Here is a 22,982-nt window from a genome sequence, read left to right as displayed (position 1 = left end):
TGTCATCATGTCAATGTCAAACCTACTGTATAATGCAGGGGTCACCAAACTTGTTCCTGGAGGGCCGGTGTCCTGCAGATTTTAGCTCCAACCCTAATCAAACACACCTGAACAAGCTAATCAAGGTCTTACTGGGTATTCTTGAAACAATCAGGCAGGTGTGTTGAGGCAAGTTGGAGCTAAACCCTGCAGGGACACCGCCCCTCCAGGACCGTGATTGGTGACCCCTGCTGTAATGGATGTCAATGGGGCAAAAACAGCCACCAACATAACAAAAGGGTAGTCAATTTACCCAAAGTGCATTAAGTTTTTGAAAAATTCCAAAGCGTTTTCCTAAAATATATGTCAAAATAAGATTTTTCACCTAAAATCATTGCATTTGCTGACACGCAGAGAAAGTTGTGGCTAAATTAAGCCTCAAAATCACCCTACCAGAGTGGATGACAACATCCCCAACAGCACACATGGGTTAAATATTTCAGTGCATATCATTTAAGTATGTTAATACAGAACATCCTGAGATTTTGTGACGAAATAAGTCTAATCGATGTCCTAACGGTACTCTTTGTGTTTTGAAATGCAGATACTCAGTTTGACATAAGCAGCTGTAGTGTGAACGCCTCGGATCCTCTGAAGCCCAAATGTCCCATGCTAAACGCTGACAACACTCCGGTGTTCCCAGAATGGCTGACCATCATGATGCTGTGTGTTTATCTGCTGTTCGCCAACATCCTTTTACTCAACCTGCTTATCGCCATCTTTAAGTGAGTCAACACAAACACCTGACCGAGTCAACAAATCAATATGTTGCGTCTCAAATCACACACTATGCACTTATACACTGTGATACACTTAAAGGTCCTGTGAAGTGCTTTGAAATGTGCATTTTTGATTCGATGTTTCCACCAAAACACCATAGGTGGGTGGGAGAGTAGCTCCTCCCCTTTTTAAAAAACAGCCAATAGTGTTTTGTTTGATCACCGCTCGGCCAGAACTTAAGTGCATCAAATGAGAAGCGACCTAAAGAAGGCGGGGCTTGTCAGACACTTGAGAGCATTTGATTGGTCAGGAGATTTCATGAGGTGACATGAATAAAACCCCTTGATCCATTTGTGTGGAAGTGACAAACACAAGCTTTACATGTTTATATCAGATTTATATCTTCTTAATGCACATTTTGTCACTGTTTTGGAGCACACTAGCTAATAGATATCTATAAAACTAACAATACTGATACTAAAATCTAAATAACTTTATTTAAATTGTATGGGACCATTAAACACTCAACCTGCATGATGTCTGCATGTACTCTGCATTTAGTCATTTAATAGATACTTTTGTCCAAAGCGACTTACTAATGTACTCTGTAAAGGAAGTGTTCCTGTTGGGAGACCTGACTCTCACTTCATTTCAGAAGAGTTTGTTGTTGAGATGTTGCAAACTAATGACATGGTTCTATAATAACTAATGACATGGTTCTACTGTATAACAAGTCCAGATTGGCCGTCAGGCACTTGTGTCCCGGTGCTCCCTATGGCCAGTCCGCCCCTGTATGTATGTATATATATATATATATATATATATATATATATATATATATATATATATATATATATATATATATATATATATATATATATATATACATACATACACACACACATATATATATATATATATATATATATATATATATATATATATATATATGTCACTTAAATCCCCTTTCCCCATTCTGATGCTCAGTTTGAACTGCAGCAGATCGTCTTGACCATGTCTACATGCCTAAAAGCGTTGAGTTGCTGCCATGTAATTGGCATTATTACCCAAATTAATTGAGACTTTTCATCAGACATAATATAATAAATTAAATAGTTAACTAGATTAAAATATATTGTTAATCCATTTATTTTATTCTGCTAACATTTTACATTTGATATTTAATGCTGGTATATTTTGAATCATTATTTTTATGTGCAAAAACAGAATTATTTGTAGAAATATTTGTAGTAATTTTCAGTACTTGCATTTTTTTCATAATTATATATAATAAACACTGTTGTTTAATATGGTTTAGATAATATTTTTGTTAATATTTTGGATTTTGTTTTTGCTATTCATTTAAATTTTAGTTATTTTTTATTTGTCAATTTAAACTTGCATAGTTTTTTGTTTGTAAATACATCTATATAGCTTTTATTCGTTTTATTTTGCTTTTAGTTCTTTAATGCATAATTAAACTAAATGACAATGGAAAATGTCCTTGAGGGCTAGCTGAAATTTAATTTTTTTTCTTTTTTTCTATTTCAAATATTTACCAAATGATGTTTAATTTTTCACAGTATTTCCTATAATATTTTTTTCTTCTGGAGAAAGTCTCATTTGTTTTATTTAGGCTAGAATAAAGCAGTTTTTAATTTTTTTAAAACCATTTTAAGGTCAGTATTATCAGCCGCCTTAAGCAATATTTGTTTTGGATTGTCTACAGAACAAACCACTGTTATACAATGACTTACCTAATTACCCTAACTTTACCCTAATTAACCTAGTTAAGCCTTTAAAGCCTTTATTTTGTTCCAGTGTCTATATACTGCCCTTTTGAATGTGCATGGAAAAATATTATTAAATCTTTCATTGTGCGTCACAGCTACACGTTTCAGGAGGTTCAGGACAACACAGACACCATCTGGAAGTTTCAGCGGTACGAGCTGATAAAGGAGTATCACAGCCGACCTGCTCTTCCTCCACCCTTCATCCTCCTCAGTCACCTCATCCTCTTCATCAGAGGAGTTTTTCTGCGTGACCTGCCACAGAGACACAAGAACTTCCGTGAGCACTTCCACAAACACACAATACAACTACAGATGCACTGATATTCATTTTCATGTCAGATTTAGGGGGAGGCATGGTGGCTCAGTGGTTAGCACTGTCACCTCACAGCAAGAAGGTCGCTGGTTCCAGTCCCAGTTGGTCCAGTTGGCATTTCTTTGTGGAGTTTGCATGTTCTCCCCATGTTAGCGTGGGTTTCCTCCTGGTGCTCCAGTTTCCCAACACATGTCCAAACACATGCGGTACAGGTGAATTGAATAAACTAAATTGGCCGTAGTGTGTGTGTGAATGTGAGAATGTATTGGTGTTTTCCAGTACTGGGTTGCAGCTGGAAGGGCATCCGCTAAAACACATGCTTGAATAGTTGGTGGTTTATTCCGCTGTGGCGACCCCTGATACATAAGGGACAATGCCGAAGGAAAATGAATGAGTGTCAGGTTTTTATATCCTTTTTTTAAAAAGCAAATTGACCCTTCGCTAAGCCCCGCCCTCCTTAGTTACTGTTGCTACGCCTGTCAAGTCTTTTACAATATGTATGCGCCGGTGTCAGACATTCCCAGGGATATAATTAGTCAATTTTGGTGAACAGGTGAGATATCTGAGAAAGCCAGACAAAAAAGGACTGCAGTTTACATTACAGGGGTATATTCATGACGTAATAGGCAACCGATTGGAAAATAATTGAATCAAAATTAAAGCTAGGTTAGCCTAGCCGCCTCATACGCTGACCATTCAACAGCTTAGTCCATGCACACCAGGAGAGGTGAAATTTAAAAAGAATCTAATAACAACAACAAATTAAATCATGATTTCTCTATTTTTAGCCAAATATAAATGTCCCCTTTAAGAGGATTATTTCTGTGCTTGTTTTACCTTTGAGATGTAAGCACGCATGTATGGGAGCTCAGTTCAGTTCTGGCGAATTCAAAGAAGTGTGTGATGGTCGCTCTACCGCTGTTTCATTCTTTTATTTCAATAATGTAACATTTTATTTTGCGACGGATGTTTGAGTGTCTTTTTCTTTTCTTTTTGCCTTCTCATTGTCATTGACTGGCATGTATGTAGTCGACAGCACTTGGGAGAAACGCATAAAGGCCAATAGGAAGAGCAAAATATGGCCCGTTTCCACTGAGTGGTACGGTACGGTTCGGTTTGGTACGCTTTTGTGGCCGTTTCCACTGTCAAAAAGCGTACCGAACCGTACCACTTTTTCGGCACCCTTTCGAAAGGGTACCAAACACGAGAAAGGGTACCAAAAGGCGGAGCCACACGCGCAGCTGAACGCTATTGGTTTACAGAGATACATCATTCACTTACGCAACAAGCCAGAATGAAAACAAAAAACCCGCCATGTTTGAAATACACAGCGAGAGATTATAGCAGAATTATTTATACATATAATAACGAGCCATGGTCGACCCGGGCTCAAACAAACCTTGTCTTCGTCTGGATGAACAGTCACAAAGCCAAGAAGAAGAGCAGATTTACCCTGAGCCCCGTAGTTTTTTAGGCGCGAGCGGTTTTGCTTTCTTCATCGCGCTCGTGTGCGTCTAACATTATATCTGAAATAACTAACTTCTTGAGATGATAATAACCTGCGCTTGATTATTGACATGCTTTTGAAACCCGATCCTGTCAGACACTGACAAACGCGAAAGTGAAGTGTGAAAAAACAAAGGAGAAGCCGGAAAAAAGGAGCACATTATTATTCAGCAAACATGAACAAAATGCCATGTATAACTGACTTATTATCTTCACCTTTTGGACTAATATGAACCGGGAATGACTGAATTACTGTCTAACAGAGGCTACATGTGCTGCTGAAGATTACAGACACAGATGAGAGGTTTACACTGACTGTAGGCTATATTTTGTGTTGTTTTGAACCTAAATACGGACTAAATGTCTGCTATATGTAGTTCTTCTGTAGTTGGTAACATATCGGAGACTGTAAGGGGCTGTATGTGTTCATATATGTTCATTTATTTAGTTATTTAATATAATTACAGACGTTACAGTAGGCTGTTTCGCACTGTCATAGATCTGCAGTTATAATCAACTCATGTTCATTGAAAAGTTAGTAATAAACATTTCTACACAAGTATTTATGTGTGTAAAGCGTCTGTGTTGTGAGAAGTGCTTTTCATCTGATATGTGAGCGACCCGTACAGCTTTATTGTAGACATTTCCTCCAGCGAGAATGACGTCGACTGAAACTTTCTGTCGTACACCACGCCCACCAAAAGGGTACCCTTGTTAGTGGAAACGCAAGCCTGATAAAGGTGACCCGTACCAAACAGAACCGTACCGTACTGTACCAGTCAGTGGAAACGAGCCACTAGTTTCTGTCTCTTTTTTTTTTCCATAAAGTCTCCGGGTAAACACTGGGACACCTGGCACCCGTCACAATACCGACGGCAACAGAGAAATACTGTAGACTGTAATAGACTGTAGGGAGATATCTCTGTAGACGGATGGCATTTCATGTCACGCTCAGCCTTATAATCTTAACATCTCAGCCGTTTTGTCCTTACCTTAAGGTGGTCACACACCAGAACCGCCGCTTAACATTACGCTATAGAGAATCATTTAAACACTAGCACTAAAGTGACGTTGGTGAATTAGTAAAGGCTTCGGCTGTTCTGATGTCAGCTGCAGATGTGAATTATTGGCGGAAGAAAGTAGTTCCTCATACAAAAGGGTTTTTAGACTCTCCATGTTTGATTTTCTTTTTTATACACAGAATTATGCCGTCAAACTGTTGTATAAACGCAATATCACACTAGTAGCAGTGCGATATGGCTGTATATCAGCACTGGTGGGGCCCTAAGGCAACACACGAGTGTGATATTGGTCATATATATATATATATATATATATATATATATATATATATATATATATATATATATATATATATATATATATATATATATATATATATATATATATATATATATATATATATATATATATATATATATATATATATATATATATATATATATATATATGGGCGACGCAGTGGCGCAGTAGGTAGTGCTGTCGCCTCACAGCAAGAAGGTCGCTGATTCGAGCCTCGGCTGGGGCAGTTGGCGTTTCTGTGTGGAGTTTGCATATTCTCTCTGTGTTCGCGTGGGTTTCCTCCGGGTGCTCCAGTTTCCCCCACAGTCCAAAGACATGTAGTATAGGTAAATTAGGTAGGCTAAATTGTCCGTAGTGTATGTGTATGTGTGTGTGAATAAGTGTGTATGTGTTTCAGTTGCAGCTGGAAGGGCATCCTCTGCATAAAACAGATGCTGGATAAATTGGTGGTTCATTCCGCTGTGGCAACCCTAGATTAGTAAAGGGACTAAGCCGAAAAGAAAATGAATATATATATATATATATATATATATATATATATATATATATATATATATATATATATATATATATATATATATATATATATATATATATATAGTTTTTTAGGCACTGGTTAGTTTTGAGATATGGGTAATGAATAATGGGGTTAATTGCTTTACAAATGAAATGTGCTTATTTGAATACAATATTGTTAGCCTTACATAGTGTAATTTCCTTATTTTCCTTTTCTTCTGTACTTCAAATTTGCACTTTAGTTAAGATACTACACGCAACAACTTGATTGTTTTTATGCATTGTTGTAGACAGCTTTGCATCCAGACTAAATTTCTTTTTACTGCATGGTACCCGAAATCTCCACAGGACAGGAGCTGGAGCAGACAGAGGAAGAGGAGCTGTTATCGTGGGAAGCATACATGAAGGACAACTATCTGGCATCCACGCGACAGGACGAGAGCCAGAGTGTGGAGCATCGCATCCATGACACGGCAGAGAAGTAACTGGAATATAAAACACACCGATACACAGAAACGCTCATGTGTTTGATCAGAAGAGGAAATATTTATACCTGCTCTAGATTAGAGGGAGGGGCATAGTGATATTCTAAAAGTGTTGGAGGAGGGGCTTAAAGAACAAATTAAATTTAACTATATTGATTTCGTTAGCTCACATTGCTAGTTTTGTGGTGAAGAATTCATCTGTGCGTGTCATTAAGAAAAAAAAAGTCTTGTAATCTTGAATTGAAATCTGAAAACGCACTTCCTGTTAGTTTTCAGTTCAATTCGTAGATTACATCTGTCTGAGGTTTTGGGCGGGGCTGAAAATACTTAACTGTCAGTTTTGACAACAGACAGCAATGGTGAGCAGGAGGAGTCTGTTAGGTTGAAATAACATGAAATGCCTACTTTACTACATCCAATCAGCTCGCAGTAGAGAAAAACCAACCCAGGCTCATTCTGAAAACGTACCTCCACGGACGTTTCTGGAAACTGCGAAATACGTCCCAGTGTCACGTTTTTCTGCAGTTTTTGTTTTCCCGAATCCACCAGAGGTCGCTGTGTACGCTTTTTGAGATCTCAAATTTCCTCGCGAGTGCCATTCGCGCCCGCTGTTCCCGCGTAAACCCACCAGAGGCCACTGTCGACTCTCTTTTGGACAGACTTTCTGACTGACTGAGGGAACGATCGGCTGACCCACCCTCCCCCTTCCCTAAACCCAACCAATTTTATCGAATGACCCGCCCACCCACTTCCCTAAACCCAACCAACACAAACCAAAGCCCTTGTCTGATTTTTTTTTTACCACGTTTTCAGATTTTACCACATCCTCACCCTGCTATTCACTTGTTTGTTTTATATTTTGGATTCTGTTTTGGTCTTACCTGCTTTCTGGAACCGCTCTTCACCGGACTCGAACCCCCGTCATCGTGGTCAACTCCTCTCTGCATCTCAAATCTGCCGACGTACGTGGCGCGCTAATGGGACAAACTGGTTGCAGCCGGAATGCCGTCCATACGGAGGTAAGCGGTTGGTCAGCTGGTAAGTCACACCGCCCCGTAGCGTTTGTTTAAAAAAATGAAATGCAGCCATACGTACCTCCGCCTACGTAATTCGCTGTCTCCAGAAACGTCCGCAGGGCTACGTTTTCACAATGAGCCTGTGTTGAAAAAAACAAGCCACGCCCACTGTTTTCTCATTTAATATTCTGTTTTTCTAGGAACTGCGTCAAAATACAAAAAAAAATACAGTCGCAGCTTCCGGTTCATGTGGACTTGAACATTGACAAGATGTTCATGAATATTAATTATGTGACACTTCATTTTTATTGAAAAATCTATAGTATTATAAACATTAGCTTATGTAAACCATAAACTAGAAGCTAGAAATATAAAAATTAAAGCTGTTGGAATTATTAATAAACACCATAATAGCAAAAGCTGATAGCAATTTACTCAAATTTAAAGGTGTGTATGTAAGTTTTTGACTTTTCTAAAGTATAAAAATACCATAATATGTTTGTAGATATTTCAGAAACATGCTAAGTGAACATTCTTGTTTAACTGAAAAACAATGCTGAAGTCAGATATTCTGCTTTAAACATGTGCTTTCCGTATTGGAACGGCTGTCTTTGTTTTAGTTTTTTTTTACCCGCCCAATACCAGTTTAGCCAATTATATTTCAGCACCCTGGGTTACCTTGGTGGAAAACAGCGAGTTTCATTCATTCAGAAAGGCTCTCAATACGACGAAATCAGACGCAGATTCAGAGTTCCACATGAGGAGGTTATTAATTAGCAAATAATGTAAATATTACGAACGTAAATATTAGATGAGCAGGTTACATTGTAACGTGATGAGATTTACAGTGATTGTTAAACCTCTTTACAATATTAAATGTAGATGCTGAATCACTGATATGTTTTGGTTTGCACTGAGTCACAACTCAATGTCAGATGGTTTATTTTATTTTCCAGATCTGAGGTGAACTATCTGCTGCTGCTTTCAGTAGTTTGGCAATAAATGTCATGTGAAATGGCATTCAAACTCACTTTATTAACATTTAACACTGAATAAAGCACATGGGGTTTACCTGAGGTGATCATTGTCATCATGTTTTCTGTTGTTCACCTGTGAGAAATTGAAGCCGTTTCTAATATATCAATTCGAGGTGTTGTTTAGAACAAAAACTCCTTTTAATATGGAAAATATTTCTTCTGTTGCGTGCTGTTTCTTTTTATTTAGAACACAATTTAAGTCAGCCTTTAGGCTCCATTGCTCACTCATGCTTGTCCTCAGTCTGGCAACCTGCGCTTGCGTGTTTTATGATCCTGGCATGTAATACCAAGTTCAACCACTGGGTGTCAGACTTACACCCAAAATGAATCTTAAAGTAATAATATTCAAAGTGTCCATATTAATAAATATTTGAATTATAATAATAAATAATTCATATATATATATATATATATATATATATATATATATATATATATATATATATATATATATATGTATGTATATATATATATATATATATATATATATATATATATATATATATATGTATGTGTATATATATACATCAGAATTTTTAAATACAAGCTAAAAAAACATGTTAACAATAAAGTTGTAATTGTGCCATTTTTTTTGCAATTCAGAATTGAGTTCATATGTAACTTCTATAAAAAAGTGTATTTCTTACAATTGCACTTTTACAGGCTTACCTGCTCCTCTGGTTTATTTTCTGACAGCTCTGATTATATTTTTCACATCTTAGGTTTTTGAAATGACAAGATATTCAGATTTTTTATTTTTTAAGTTAATGATAAAATACCATACACATAAAAAGATAGTAAGAGTATAATACTTAAAGCTGTAAATATAAAACCTATATTCAAATGTTCAAATAATGCTGTAATAGTATGTAGATTCTGCTAAAATTAAGAATCTACATTTTCAACAACTTGGCATGTGAGTATATATATTCTTCTCTTTTTGTAATAGCAGTATTTTACGAATATAATAAAGAATATACAATATATAATTAAATGGAAATATGTAATAATATTTTCCTTATACAATATAAAATAGATAAGAGAACAAACCTTAGAGAAACAAGAGAGAATTTAGTTTTTGTTTAATTTGTTTACTTGTCTTATCATTGTCTAATATTTAAATTTGTTGAATGATCTGAAAGGTAAAAGTCTGACATACATGCAAAAAAATCAGTAAGGGGTCAAACACTTTACACTTTACACTACTGTATATTTTCCTTATCAAAGATAAAAAAAAGTGTTTGGAGAACAAACCAAAATAACAAACGCAAGGAACGTGCATCTCAGTAATGTACAACCATGTGACAGAAATGACATTGCAGTCTGCTCAGGCAGGTAAAGCTTTAGGATTTCAGGCTCATGTGAAGGTTAATCGTCTGTGTTTTTGCTCTCAGGGTTGGAGCGATGTCTGAACTGCTGGAGCGCGAGCAGGAGATGGTTTCTGCCACTATGGCCAAACGACTGGCCCGGCTTGAAGAGCAGGTGAACTTCTGCATCAAACACTTACTTTATTTAAAAATAGTCTCATTTTACTGCTCCCCTAATAATTAATACAGTTTTACCATGTTTAAATCCATACAGCCGATCTCTGGCGAGAGCGATTTTATCTTAGGTTAGCATAGATCATTGAATCGGATTAGACAATTAGCATATCGCTTTAAAAATGACCAAAGAGTTTGGATCGTTTTTTATTTAAAGATTGACTCTTCTGTAGTTATATTGTGTACTAAGACTGGTGGGGAATGAAAAGTTACTATTTTCTAGGCTGATATGACTAGAAACTATACTCTCGTTCTGCCATAATAAATAAGGAACGTTGCTGCTGTATCAAGGCTGTAGCAGGAGCAATGATATTATGCAGTGCCAAAAAATCAGCCAACGTTCGTCAGTATAACAAACATGACCACCTGCTTGCACAGGGAACCAGTTATGTAAGTTATTAAGCTAGAAACTATTTTCAGATGCTGAATAATATCATTGCACTGCTGCAGCCTTGGTACAGCAGCAAAGATCCATAAATATTGCGCCAGAATGAAGGTATAGTCTAGAAAATAGCAACTTTTAATTTTCCCCCAGTCTTAGTACATGATTTAACTACAGAGGAGTCAAGCTTTAAATAGAAATATTACTCTTTGGCCATTTTTGAGTGAGATGCTAATGGTCTAATCCGATTCAATTATCTATGCTAAGCTAAAAGTGCTTCCTTTAGGCCCAGATATAGGCTGAATAGATTTATAAAAATCGTAAAACTCAACTGTTTAATGGTGATGATACACAGGGTGAATTTTAGAGCAACAAGCAACTTTGGGAAATGGTGCCATCAATGGGCAACCAAGTGAGGCGCAGGACAACCAATTAGGGCAACCGGATCCAACATAGGCTCATTCTAAAAACGTAGTCCTATATACATTTCTGGAGATCGCAAATTATGTAGCCAGAGGAACGTATGGCTGCATTTCATCTTTAAAATGAACGCTTCAGGGCGGTATGACGCTGTTCCTTTTCGCGCTTACCAGCTGATTGCTGACTTCCATATGGACGGCTTTTCCACTGTTACCAATTTGTCCAGTGGCTCACCATGTACATCGGCGAACTTGAGATGCAGAGCGGAGGTCCAGTGAAGAACGGTTCTAGAAAGTAGGTAAGACAAAAACAAAAGCCAAAAAATAAACAAATAAATAACAGAGTGAGAATGTGGTAAAATCTGAAAACGTGGTGAAAATCAGGCAAGGGCTTTTCCTTTTCTGGATTGCTTTTCAAAACACTGTCGGTTGGGTTTCAGGAAGGAGGAGGGTGGGTCAGTCAATCGGTTAGTCAGTCAGTCAGTCAGTCGACAGCGGCCTGTCTTGTGCGAATAGCACTCACAAGAGAAATTTGAGATCTCAAAAAGCGTGCACAGCTGCCTTGCGAAACTAAAAATCCCAAAAAAGCATACCTCCTGGGATGTATTTGGCTCTCTCCAGAAATGTATATAGGGGTACATAATCTGAATGAGCCTGCGTTGACTGGATCAAAATACAATTTTGTTGACCATTCTCAATAGCAATTAGCCTAGCGACATTGTTCTACAATATTACCCTACGAAATTGCTCAAAAATTTGCCCCATGTACAGTTGAAGTCAGAATTATTAGCCCTCCTGAATTATTAGCCCTCCTGTACATTTTTTCCCCCAATTTCTGTTTAATGGAAAGAAGATTTATTCAACACATTTCTAAACAATAGTTTTAATAACTCATTTCTAATAACTGGGTGTCACGGTGGCGCAGTAGGTAGTGCTGTCGCCTCACAGCAAGAAGGTCGCTGGTTCGAGCCTCAGCTGGGTCAGTTGGCATTTCTGTGTGGAGTTTGCATATTCTCCCTGCGTTCGCGTGGGTTTCCTCCGGGTGCTCCGGTTTCCCCCACAGTCCAAAGACATGCGGTACAGGTGAATTGGGAAGGCTAAATTGTCCGAAGTCTGTGTGGATGTTTCCCAGAGATGGGTTGCGGCTGGAAGGGCATCCGCTGCGTACAAACATGCTGGATAAGTTGGTGGTTCATTCCGCTGTGGTGACCCCGGATTAATAAACGGACTAAGCCGACAAGAAAATGAATGAATGAATTTCTAATAACTGATTTCTTTTATCTTTGCCATGATGACAGTAAATAATAGTCATTGTATTACAGTGGTTTGTCCTGTAGACAACAGAAAACAAATATTGCTTAAGGGGTCTAATAATTTTGACCTTCAAATGGTTTTTAAAAAAATTAAGAACTTTTATTCTAGCCAAAACAAAACAAATAAACTTTCTCCAGAAGAAAAAAGATTATTGCTGTTAAACATCATTTCGGAAATATTTAAAAAAGAAATAAGTCACATATAAATTTGACTTCAGCTGTATCATCATCATAACTCTAGGGGAGTTGTAAAATGCGGTGTTTTCCTTTAAAAATCACCTTATTAATAATCATTACTTCAGCCATCATATCGAAGCAGCTGTGAGTATCAGATGGTGAATCTCTTGTCTCTTCTGGCAGGTCTCGGAGTCCACCAAAGCTTTGCGATGGATTATTGACGCGCTGAAATCTCAAGGCTGCAAATCCAAAGTGCAGCCTCCATTAATGAGTGAGCAGAGGTTTTTTTTAATTCAGCTCTTGTTTGATTTATGCATCAGTATAACTTCATTTCTGATTTAATAGTTTATATATAGATTATAGATTATATTTAATAGTTTATAATAGTTTATATCACGTAAGTTTATAACACTTTCACAACACTTTAATGAAATATTTCAGGCAGAAATTCAGTTTCGTTTAGTCTTTTGTCATGAGAGCATAGACATTCTGTTTGGTGTGGGTGAGATTTATTTTTGTGCGAAGTCTCTTTTGCTCACAAGAGCTGCATTTGTTCGATCAGAAATACAGTAACAATTATAAAACATTATTCCAATTTAAAAATAACAGTTTTCATTTAAAATATGTTTTAAAACCTAATTTATACCTGTGATGTCTCTGCAACTCTCACATGGGCGCCCACTGAAGCTAAGCAGGGCTGCACTTGGTCAGTACCTGGATGGGAGACCACATGGGTAGCTATACTGCTGCCGGAAGTGGTGTTAGTGAGACCAGCAGGGGGCGCTTAACCAGTGGTCTGTGTGGGTCCTTACGCCCAGTATACTGATGGGGACTCTATACTGCTCAGTGAGCGTCAATAAAAATCCCAGGATGTCCTTCAAAAAAGAGTAGGAGTTGAACCCTGGCATACTGGTCAGATTTTCCCACTGGCCTCTGTCCATCATGGCCTCCTAACCATCACCATATCATAATTGGCTTCATCACTCTGTCTCCTTTTCACCAATCAGCTGGTGTGTGGTGTGCGGTCTGGTGCAAAATGACAGCCGTCGCGTCATCCCCCCCCCCCCCATGTGTAAAGCGCTTTGAGTGTTCAGAAAAGCGCTATTTATATGTAAGGAATTGTTATTAATTTGATGAATTTGAGTGTCAGAATTCATGCTAAAATCAAGAAACATCATGACAATCATGTTTATGACAGATTTATGACACGTTATGTTATCTTGGTAAGATCAAGTTGTCGTAGGAAGGACATCTCAAACAATGTCGCGTTTGCATTTAAAATGACATAACTGAGCTAATGTCATTTGTTGTCATAAGCATGCATACAATCTTATGTCGTGATTATAAAGGTGTCATAACAGTCTTATGAACACCCCATTCGAGTAACGTGTTCGCAATGTTTCTTCTTTTTTGTTGAAAAACAAAAAATCTCACTGACCCCAAACTGAACAGTTATATACAGTTGAAGTCAAAATTATTCCAACCCAGGCTCATTCTGAAAACGTAGTCCCGTGGACATTTCTGGAGACCGCGAAATACGTAGCCGGGGGTACGTCCGGCTGCATTTAATTTTTTTTAAGCGAACGCTGCGGGGCGGTGTGACGCCGTTTCTTTCGGCGCTTGCCGGCCGGCCGCTCGCCTCCGTGTGGAGGGCTTTCCCGCTGCAACCAGTTTGTCCGGTTAGCTCTTCGTGTGCTTTGGCGGACTCGAGGCGCAGAAAGGGGCTGACCACGACGACGACCGGGTTCGAGTCCGGGGAAGAGCGGTTCCAGAAATCAGGTAAGAAAACAAAATCCAAAAAATAAAGCGAACCAGTTCGTCACAGGGTGAGAATGTGGTCAAAATCCAAAAACGTGGTAAAAATCAGACGAGGGCTTTTCTTTTTCTGGACGGCTTTTGTGAATCGTCGTTGGTTTTAGGGACGGAGGAGGGTGGGTCAGCCGATTGGCCGGTCGCACGGTCAATCATTCTGTCATCCAGGCAGACAGAAGGTCGTTCGACAGCGGCCTCTAGCGGGTTTACGCGAGGACGACGCGGGAGAAAGCGCGCACAGCGGCCTCTCGAGGATTCGCGAAAACAAAAACTGCAAAAATACGTACCTCCCGGTTTTTTCCCAAATGATGTTTAACAGATTCAGGAAATTTTCACAGTAATTCCTATAATATTTTATCATCTGGAAAAAGTCTTGTTTGTTTTATTTCGGCTAGAATGAAAGCAGTTTTACGGGGTTTTTTTTTTAAGCAATATTGTTTTTTATTGTCTACAGAACAATCCATCGTTATACAATATCTTGCCTAATTACCCTAACTTTACCCTAATTAACTTAGATAATCCTTTAAATGTGACTTTAAGCTGTATAGAAGTGTCTTGAAAAATATCTAGTCAAATATTATTTACTGTCATCATGGCAAAGATAAAATAAATCAGTTATTAGAATTATTAGAAATGTGTTGAAAATAAATCTTCTTGTCAGTGCCTATGGCGTAGTGGAAAGTGTACCAACACATGCACTCCGGTGTTCGCGGCGACCCGGGTTCGATTCCCGCCTCGAGGTCCTATGCCGATCCTTCCCCTCTCTCTGCTCCCCATGCTTTCCTGTCAGTTCTCTCTACTGTCCTGTCAAAATAAAAGGTGAAAACCCCTAATAAATAAATAAATCTTCTTTCCGTTAAACAGAAATTGGGGACAAAAATATACAGGGGAGGTTAATAATTCTGACTTCAACTGTATATTGGATTGAATATGAAGTAAATTGTTATTAAGACAGGTCTTATTTCACTTATGGAAAGTGTCTACATTCTGTAAAAGCAAGATGTTTAGCTTCTGGTGTTGTCAGCTTGGATAAAAATGTCTGCTAGAATCACTTCAGATCATCTTTATTTCTATAGAACTGTTTAAAATTCTTCATTTATTGAACGTTTTAGATTGAGAACTATTTAAAACAGAGCCCAAAATCCACCTGGCACAAATGTAGAGTATAATACATACAGTAATAGTGGATTAATTCAGGATGGTCTGATACTGTCTTACTAATGTTTGACCAAAATTGTAAAGTTTTCCTGCTGGTGTCATTATTAAGCATTTTTTACACTATAGATTGAGTCAAACCAGCTTAACATTAATTAAGAATACAGAATAAAAAGCCATAATAATTCAAATTGTCTAACATTCAAGCAATTCAAACAGGAGAGTAGTGCAGAAAGCTGGTGTAGTGCTAGTAAAATAACAGTGATTCAGTTCAGTTTAGTGTAAATTTAATCGTTAAAGTTCATTTCAGTTTAGATAAACAGGTGTAAATGGAGACCTGTGTGTCCGTGCAGGAAGTAAAAGCTCTGATAGGGATGATGGAGACTCCAGTGGACAGGAGACGGATGATGAAGAGGCTCCTCATATGTTTGCCCGTCAGCTTCAGTATCCCGACAGCACCGTCAGACGCTTTCCTGTGCCAGAGGAGAAGGTGTCCTGGGAGGTGCCTGATATATTTACAGCACATTTAAAACATTAACCCTTGTGTAGTGTTCAGATTGACTACCCTTTCGTTGTTAGTGGCAGTTTTTGCCCCATTGACTTTATTATAACCACTTTTTTTTTTATTGCAAAGCCATGACACCATATGATCATGCGTTCTTGATTGTTGCTGGTTTTCCCTGTTGGGAAGAGGTAAAACTTTTAATTTTACTGTTGATCATCAGTCGGCAGCGTTAACCTTTTAGATAGGCCTGTGCAAAATAGTTTCAGACTTTTATATGGAGCTCTGTGGAGTACAACAACAAATTATAGTATGTGTGTGTGTGTGTGTGTGCATAAATACAATGTGTTTACTCTAAGAGCTGAGCTGCTTACATACAGTATAACAATAAAGTTTTTAAGCCAGAAACTAAGCTTTTTTTGTACTGCAACTGATGATCAACAGTAAAAAGGACATATTGTACCTCTTCCCAACAGGGAAAACCAGCAATAGTCAAGAATGCATGTTCATATGCTGTCACGGCTTTGCAATCAATGAATGTCATTATAATGGAAGTCAATGGGGCAAAAACAGCCCCCAACATAACCAAAGGGTAGTCAATTTGCCCAGAGTGTATTGTTGAGTTTTTAAAAGCATTTAATTACAGATGTAATTACAAGCAGATCATTTTTAAAATAGTAGTTTAATGTATAAACATGTATGTACATAATAAATGCATCGTAGGGTTAAGTGAAGTTTCATAAACTAATTTGGAGAGGAGCACGTAATATGATTGAGCACGTCTGGCCACTCATCTGTAATCAGTAATAATCCAATCAGAGTGATCCTAGTTTACTATAAATGGATCATTTTCTCCCTACTGCTCTATCTTCATTTGGAAGAATCCCCCCTTCCACCCCATCTCCTCCTTTTTCATCCCTTTTTCTAAAGGGGAGCTCTCGAGATCTACCTGATCTTGGATCTCCTGATATGCTTATATCATATCAGGGCGGGAGCCCTGGGCTCAAATATCTCCGAGCTCAGGGTTCTCTCCCGGCACAGCATGCCAAACCTGCTTTATACGCCAAGTATATCTAAGTGGGAACTCTTGAAATGTAAGTACACCGTGATTTGGGCCACCTAATATAAAGTGGAACCTGAGTTTCTTTCTTCTGCTGAACACAAAATAAGATATTTTGAAGAATGCTGAAAACCTGTAACCATTGACTTCCGTAGTAGGAAAAACAATACTATAGAAGTCAGTGGTTACACGTTTTCAGCCTGTCTTCATAATAGATTCTTTGTTATCGAAAGAAGAAAGAAACTCAGACAGGTTTGATATAAGTAAAAGGGGAGTAAATGATCATTTTGGGGTAAACTATCGCTTTAAGCAACTGTTGTATCACAATCTGTTGTATTATTTGTCATATCTGGTACATTTTTTGCTTTTTTAGGTAAACTTCAGTGCTTATCAGCCTCCAGTTTACAATCAACAGGACACCAGCGAGTAAGTTCTATTAATCATGTGATCAATGATAATACAGTCTTATGCTAATATTATGCAGTATTAAAAATGGAGTCTGAGACTTTGTTCTAAAGGTGCATTCAAGTCATGTGATTTCTTTTACAAGTTGTATTGTGTATTTACAAGTAAAATGCGTAAAGATAAAGATCATTACATGATTAACTTACACGTATGATTTTCTCTTAAATAAATGATATATGTTTTTAATTAAATTTTTTATATTTTTAAATATTTATTTTAGCTAGCTGTCAATGCAGCTTTTCTGTTTAGATTTAGTTTCACTTGGGAAAATAAAATGCATATTGCTAAACAAAATTCATGCAGAGAAAAGAGTATATACAGAGATATTAAAAGAACTAATAAAAAATGTCAAAACATCCAATAAAAGCTTAAACTAAATTAAAATGGCAAATAAAAATAAAAGTAAATAAGTAAAGAACTTTTATTTAGTCTAACTTGGCCTAATTAAATAAATAAAAATAAAAGTAAATAAGTAAAGAACTTTTATTTAGTCTAACTTGGCCAAATGAAATAAATAAAAATAAAAGTAAATAAGTAAATAACTTTTATTTAGTCTAACTTGGCCAAATGAAATAAATAAAAATAAAAGTAAATAAGTAAATAACTTTTATTTAGTCTAACTTGGCCTAATTAAATAAATAAAAATAAAAGTAAATAACTTTTATTTAGTCTAACTTGGCCAAATGAAATAAATAAAAATAAAAGTAATATAGAAAAAACACATATAGAGATTTAATTACTAAACAACAAAGTGAGGTTTATTCATAAACTAATTTTGAGAGGATCACGTGCTTATGATTTATCACAGCCGGTCTCGTATTAAGCTAATCAGTATCATCCAATCATATGAGCCATAAGCTACTATAAATAACCACAGTTTTCAGTCCACTTTATCTTCGTTTGGAAGAAACCCCCCTTCCTCCCCATTCTCCTCCTTCACTATAGATCGGGCGGCACGGAGGTCCAGTGGTTAGCACTGTTAGCCCCACAGCAAGAACACTGCCAGCCCTGGTCCTGCCAGGTCGGTAGGTGTTTCTGTGAGGAGTTCGTATATTCTCCCCGTGTCCGCGTGGGTTTTCCCAGGGTTCTCCGGTTTCCTCCCACCATCCAAATATATACATCATGCATAACAATGAAACATTTGTCTAGCCCCCTTTTTTCCTCACGTGTTCCCTTAGCTACTGCAGACGGGGAGTTCTGAGATCCACCGAGCTCAGGCTCCCCTCTCGCTCTGCAAACGAGAGGAAGCCCCGGGCTCGAGGATCCCTTGAGCTCGGGGCTCTCTCCCGGGACAGCATGCCAAACAAGCTTTTGATGGATCATCAGCTAAGTGTGAACTCTTGAAATGACCAAAAACTCAAACTGAACTAAGAAAAAAATCTAAAAATAATATTGATATAACTAATAAAAATACAAACTAGTTCAAAAAAGGCGATACATTATTGTATTATTTCATCACAATGGTAATCCAAAGTGCTTTACATGAACAAGAATGTTAAAAATAATCACACAATAAGTACAAGTGTGTATAAAAACAAATGATTAAAAACAGATAAAAAATGTTTAAAAGGAATATAAAAAGACAGATAGTGAAACGTGAGTAGTATAATAGTCAGTGACACTAAAGTAACTGGTTAAAATTATGCTATAGCTTTAACTAATCGTTTAACCTTTTCTAAGGGGCATGTACAGTTACAAGTATATAATAATGACTCAAAAATTAAAACATAAAGCAAAGCAAGTCTTTATTTATTATTTTAATTGTGTAGTTAAAATGTGGAAGTTTATGTAGAAAATGTTGCTGGATCCAAAGAATATGAACAAACCTTATTCAAATTAAAAACTTTCCGAAAGTACTTGAACACGCTTGAATAAGGTTTGCAGACAGGTAGTTAAATATTAAAATACAATTACCTATAGTTTATTAATGCTTAAGACTTATTTTAGACACAAAATTCATGTTTTAGTAGTATAAACACTAAAAACAAACAACTTTTTTTGTGTGTGTGCAGTTCTGACACTTCAGCCTTAGACAAGTACAGGTATGTAAAGCTGAATATACAGTATTTCAGTTTATTCTCCTACTTACATTTTAATAGAGCAGGCGGTGCCCAAAGTCAGTCCCGGAGGGCCGATGTCTTGCATGTTTTAGTTCCAACCCTAATTAAACACACCTGAGCCAGCTAATCAAGCTCTTTGTATACTCGTCGTATACTTCTACTATGCTCTAAAAGTATGTACGTTTTTGTGAAGGAAAAATGTAACAAGAGTATGCAAGCTTTTGGGACATACTACTTCCTTGTTAACAGATTGTTGTGTTGCTTAATTATGAGCCCTGTCAATCTTCCACATTTCTGTCCCCTGCTGAAAAATCCAGCTTAAACCAGCCTAGGCTGGTTGGCTGGTTTTAGCTGGTTGACCAGCCTGGTTTTAGAGGGGTTTTGGCCATTTCCAGGCTGGTTACCAGCCTTTTCCAGCCTGGTCTTAGCTGGTCAGGCAGGAAAATGACTAGCTAAATCCAGCTAAAACCAGCTTGACCAGCCTGGTTTAAGATGGACATAGCTGGTTTTGGGCTCCCAGCCTGGCTAGGTGGTCAAGCTGGTTTTAGCTGGTCATTTTCCAGCCTGACCAGCTAAGACCAGGCTGGAAATGGCTGGAAATGGCCAAAACCCCTCTAAAACCAGGCTGGTCAACCAACTAAAACCAGCCAACCAGCCTAAGCTGGTTTAAGCTGGATTTTTCAGTAGGGTCATATTTATTTTCCTGCCTTATTGGAGAAGCAGCAGGTTAATCTCCCATTCACGAGTCTTTCATGCAGAGAAATCTCCTCAGGTGTTTGGATAACTCTGCATTCTGATGTTAATGTCCAAACACGTCTTTATAGAAGTTCAGTATTGTTGTTGCAGATGAAATATTACACAGAAAACAGGATTTAAGTATTTTCCAGTGGGCTAAATATTAATTAGCAGTCATACAAACATCTTTACCGAAGCCTCTCTACTTGACGGTTGGTCCCGCCACCATGTTTGTAGTTTATTTACACTTTTCACCCGCGTTTGTAGTTCTAATCAAACTCACGTCCACGCGCAATGTACTGTGGGAAATATCAGCCGTTCAGAAATAGTAAACCATCCAGGAGCCTTTGGCATACTGTTTTCAACATACAACGATTTGGGATGCACTAATTCTATTTTCAAATGCTATTTGGGACGAATAGTATGCAAATAGGAACGCAGCATAGAATCTTCCAGGCAGGTGTGTGTCGAAAGAAGTTGGAGGTAAATTATGCAGGACACCGGCCCTCCACAACCGAGTTTGGTCACCCCTGCATTAGAGTCTCATTCTCATGTATGAATTTAACAGGAATCCCGGAGGCAGGACTGGGATACGTGGAAAAGGGGCTCTGAATACCCTTGGTCCGAATCACATTCTGCACCCAATTCTCACCAGGTGTGGATCTGAAATCCTGTAATCTGCTCTTCTTTCAGTATCACATGCAGGAATTGTGATCTTATTTCAGATGGCACTGACGTATGCAATGAAAAAAAAAAAGTGTCCCGTGTCATTTATGAGATTATGGCAGATTAGATGTCCTCAGTTCATCCTGCTGTTTGTGTCAGAGGAATAATGGCTGTTCTTTAAAGGTGGCGTGATCCTGAACACAAAGCCCTGGAGTTTCTGGCCATTTGGGAGGATGCAGAGAAGCGCTGGGCTCTTCTTGGGGTAAAACAATGTTTAAAACTCAGTTTTCAGAATCAAATTGGTATGGTTGATGTGGCGTGGTGGCTCAATGGTTAATACTGTCGCTTCACAGCAAGAGGGTCGCTGGTTCGAGTCCCGGCTGGGCCAGTTGGCATATCTGTGTGGAGTTCGCATGTTCTCCCCATGTCTGTGTGGGTTTCCTCCGTGTGCTCCAGTTTCCCCCACAGTCCAAACACATGTGCTATAGGGGAACTGGAAAAGCTTAACTGACCATGGTGTATGGGTGTGTGGGAATGTGTGTGTATGGATTTTTCCCAGTACTGGGTTGCGGCTGGAAAGGCATCCGCTGTGTAAAACATATGCCGGAATAGTTGCCGGTAGTGGTGACCCCTGATAAATAAGGGACTAAGCTGAAGGAAAATTTATGAATGAACATATGGTACGGTAGATGACTAAATTATTAGCCCAAGGGTGAAATTGTAATTATTTTTCTAATATTTTTCAAGTGCTGTTTAGCAAAGCAAAGTATTTCCTGTAATATTTTTCTTCCGGAGCAAGTCTTATTTCTTTTAGTTTGATAATATAAACGAATTGATTTTTTTGTTTGTTTTTGGCTACTGAACAAACCAACGTTGTCCAATTACTTCCGTAATTAACCTAGTTAAGCCTTTAAATGTCCCTTTAATCTGAATAATAGTATCTTTCAAAATGACTAGTCAAATATTATGTGCTGTCATTATGGCACAGACAAAAAAATAGTTATTATTCTCTCTTTAAACACCACTTGAAAACACATTTAAACTTTACAGGAGGATTTCACATCAAGAAAATAATTGCATTTGATTTTAATCCAGCAATAAAATGATCAAATGTACTTTTTTTGTATGTTTGAATCAAGATTAGTCATGTAGGAACTAGATATTTTATGTTTTTCTTACAGGGCCCAGCCAAACCGGATGAGCCTCTTGCGCAGGTACTGGAGAGGATTCTGGGTAAAAAGTTAAATGACAAGACCAAGACTCATCTAAAAGCTGGAGAAGAGGTGAGCATGGCAAATGCATAAGGCTAAAAACATTCGATTTACATTGGAATTGGAATTTTTGAACTGCTTTACGTTTCACATATTATATCTTAAGTTGCACTGAAATATAAAGCATGCAAGTTCAGATTTTTTATAGAATTTACATTTTCAACCATTCCTTATTGCACTCTAGGTGTTTTATATGAATGTACTACAAAATTCACAGATTTATTTATTTTTATTTAATTATTTAATTACTTTTTAAAATTTTATTTAGAGGAGAAAAATGACAGAAGGGGGGAAAATAGAAATAGAAACAAATAAAGCACTTGTCATATGGGTTACAAAATCAAGTCATCATACATTTGACGTACATTATCACAAATTGTTTACAATGACATACTCTGATCATTTTTGCCAGTACTTGTTGCACTTTTTCTAATCAGATCTTAGGTTAAAAGTCAGTCTCTCCATGCAGTGTATTTCCTTTACAATTCCTATCCATTGAGCCCTTGATGGAGGATCAGCCTGAAATCATTTTCGAGTTATGGCTTTTCTGCTACTTACCAATGTTACTCTTACCTCCTTTCTAGGGGTTTGGAGAAAAGCTAACACAACAAAAAAATTAAGATAAATAAAAATATCTAATTTAACTTGTCAGAAGGAATAATAATAAATCAATGTT

The 22,982-nt window shown here is 37.6% G+C and overlaps 1 protein-coding gene across 1 annotated transcript in view; it reads left to right on the top strand.

The window, feature by feature from the left end:
- The window catches only part of trpm2 (transient receptor potential cation channel, subfamily M, member 2), an 82,421-nt gene that overhangs the window by 46,804 nt on the left and 12,635 nt on the right, over positions 1 to 22,982 (top strand). The window contains exons 15-25 of the mRNA XM_056466088.1: positions 584 to 764; positions 2,648 to 2,829; positions 6,559 to 6,691; positions 10,143 to 10,230; positions 12,764 to 12,851; positions 15,901 to 16,049; positions 17,483 to 17,535; positions 19,587 to 19,616; positions 20,938 to 21,024; positions 21,219 to 21,297; positions 22,217 to 22,318. Coding sequence (XP_056322063.1) covers positions 584 to 764; positions 2,648 to 2,829; positions 6,559 to 6,691; positions 10,143 to 10,230; positions 12,764 to 12,851; positions 15,901 to 16,049; positions 17,483 to 17,535; positions 19,587 to 19,616; positions 20,938 to 21,024; positions 21,219 to 21,297; positions 22,217 to 22,318 — 1,172 coding nt within the window. The remainder of the gene's footprint in view (positions 1 to 583; positions 765 to 2,647; positions 2,830 to 6,558; positions 6,692 to 10,142; positions 10,231 to 12,763; positions 12,852 to 15,900; positions 16,050 to 17,482; positions 17,536 to 19,586; positions 19,617 to 20,937; positions 21,025 to 21,218; positions 21,298 to 22,216; positions 22,319 to 22,982) is intronic.

This window comes from Danio aesculapii, chromosome 9 (genome assembly GCF_903798145.1).
Source record: "Danio aesculapii chromosome 9, fDanAes4.1, whole genome shotgun sequence".
NCBI lineage: Eukaryota > Metazoa > Chordata > Actinopteri > Cypriniformes > Danionidae > Danio > Danio aesculapii.
This window is presented reverse-complemented; position numbering and strand designations above follow the sequence as displayed.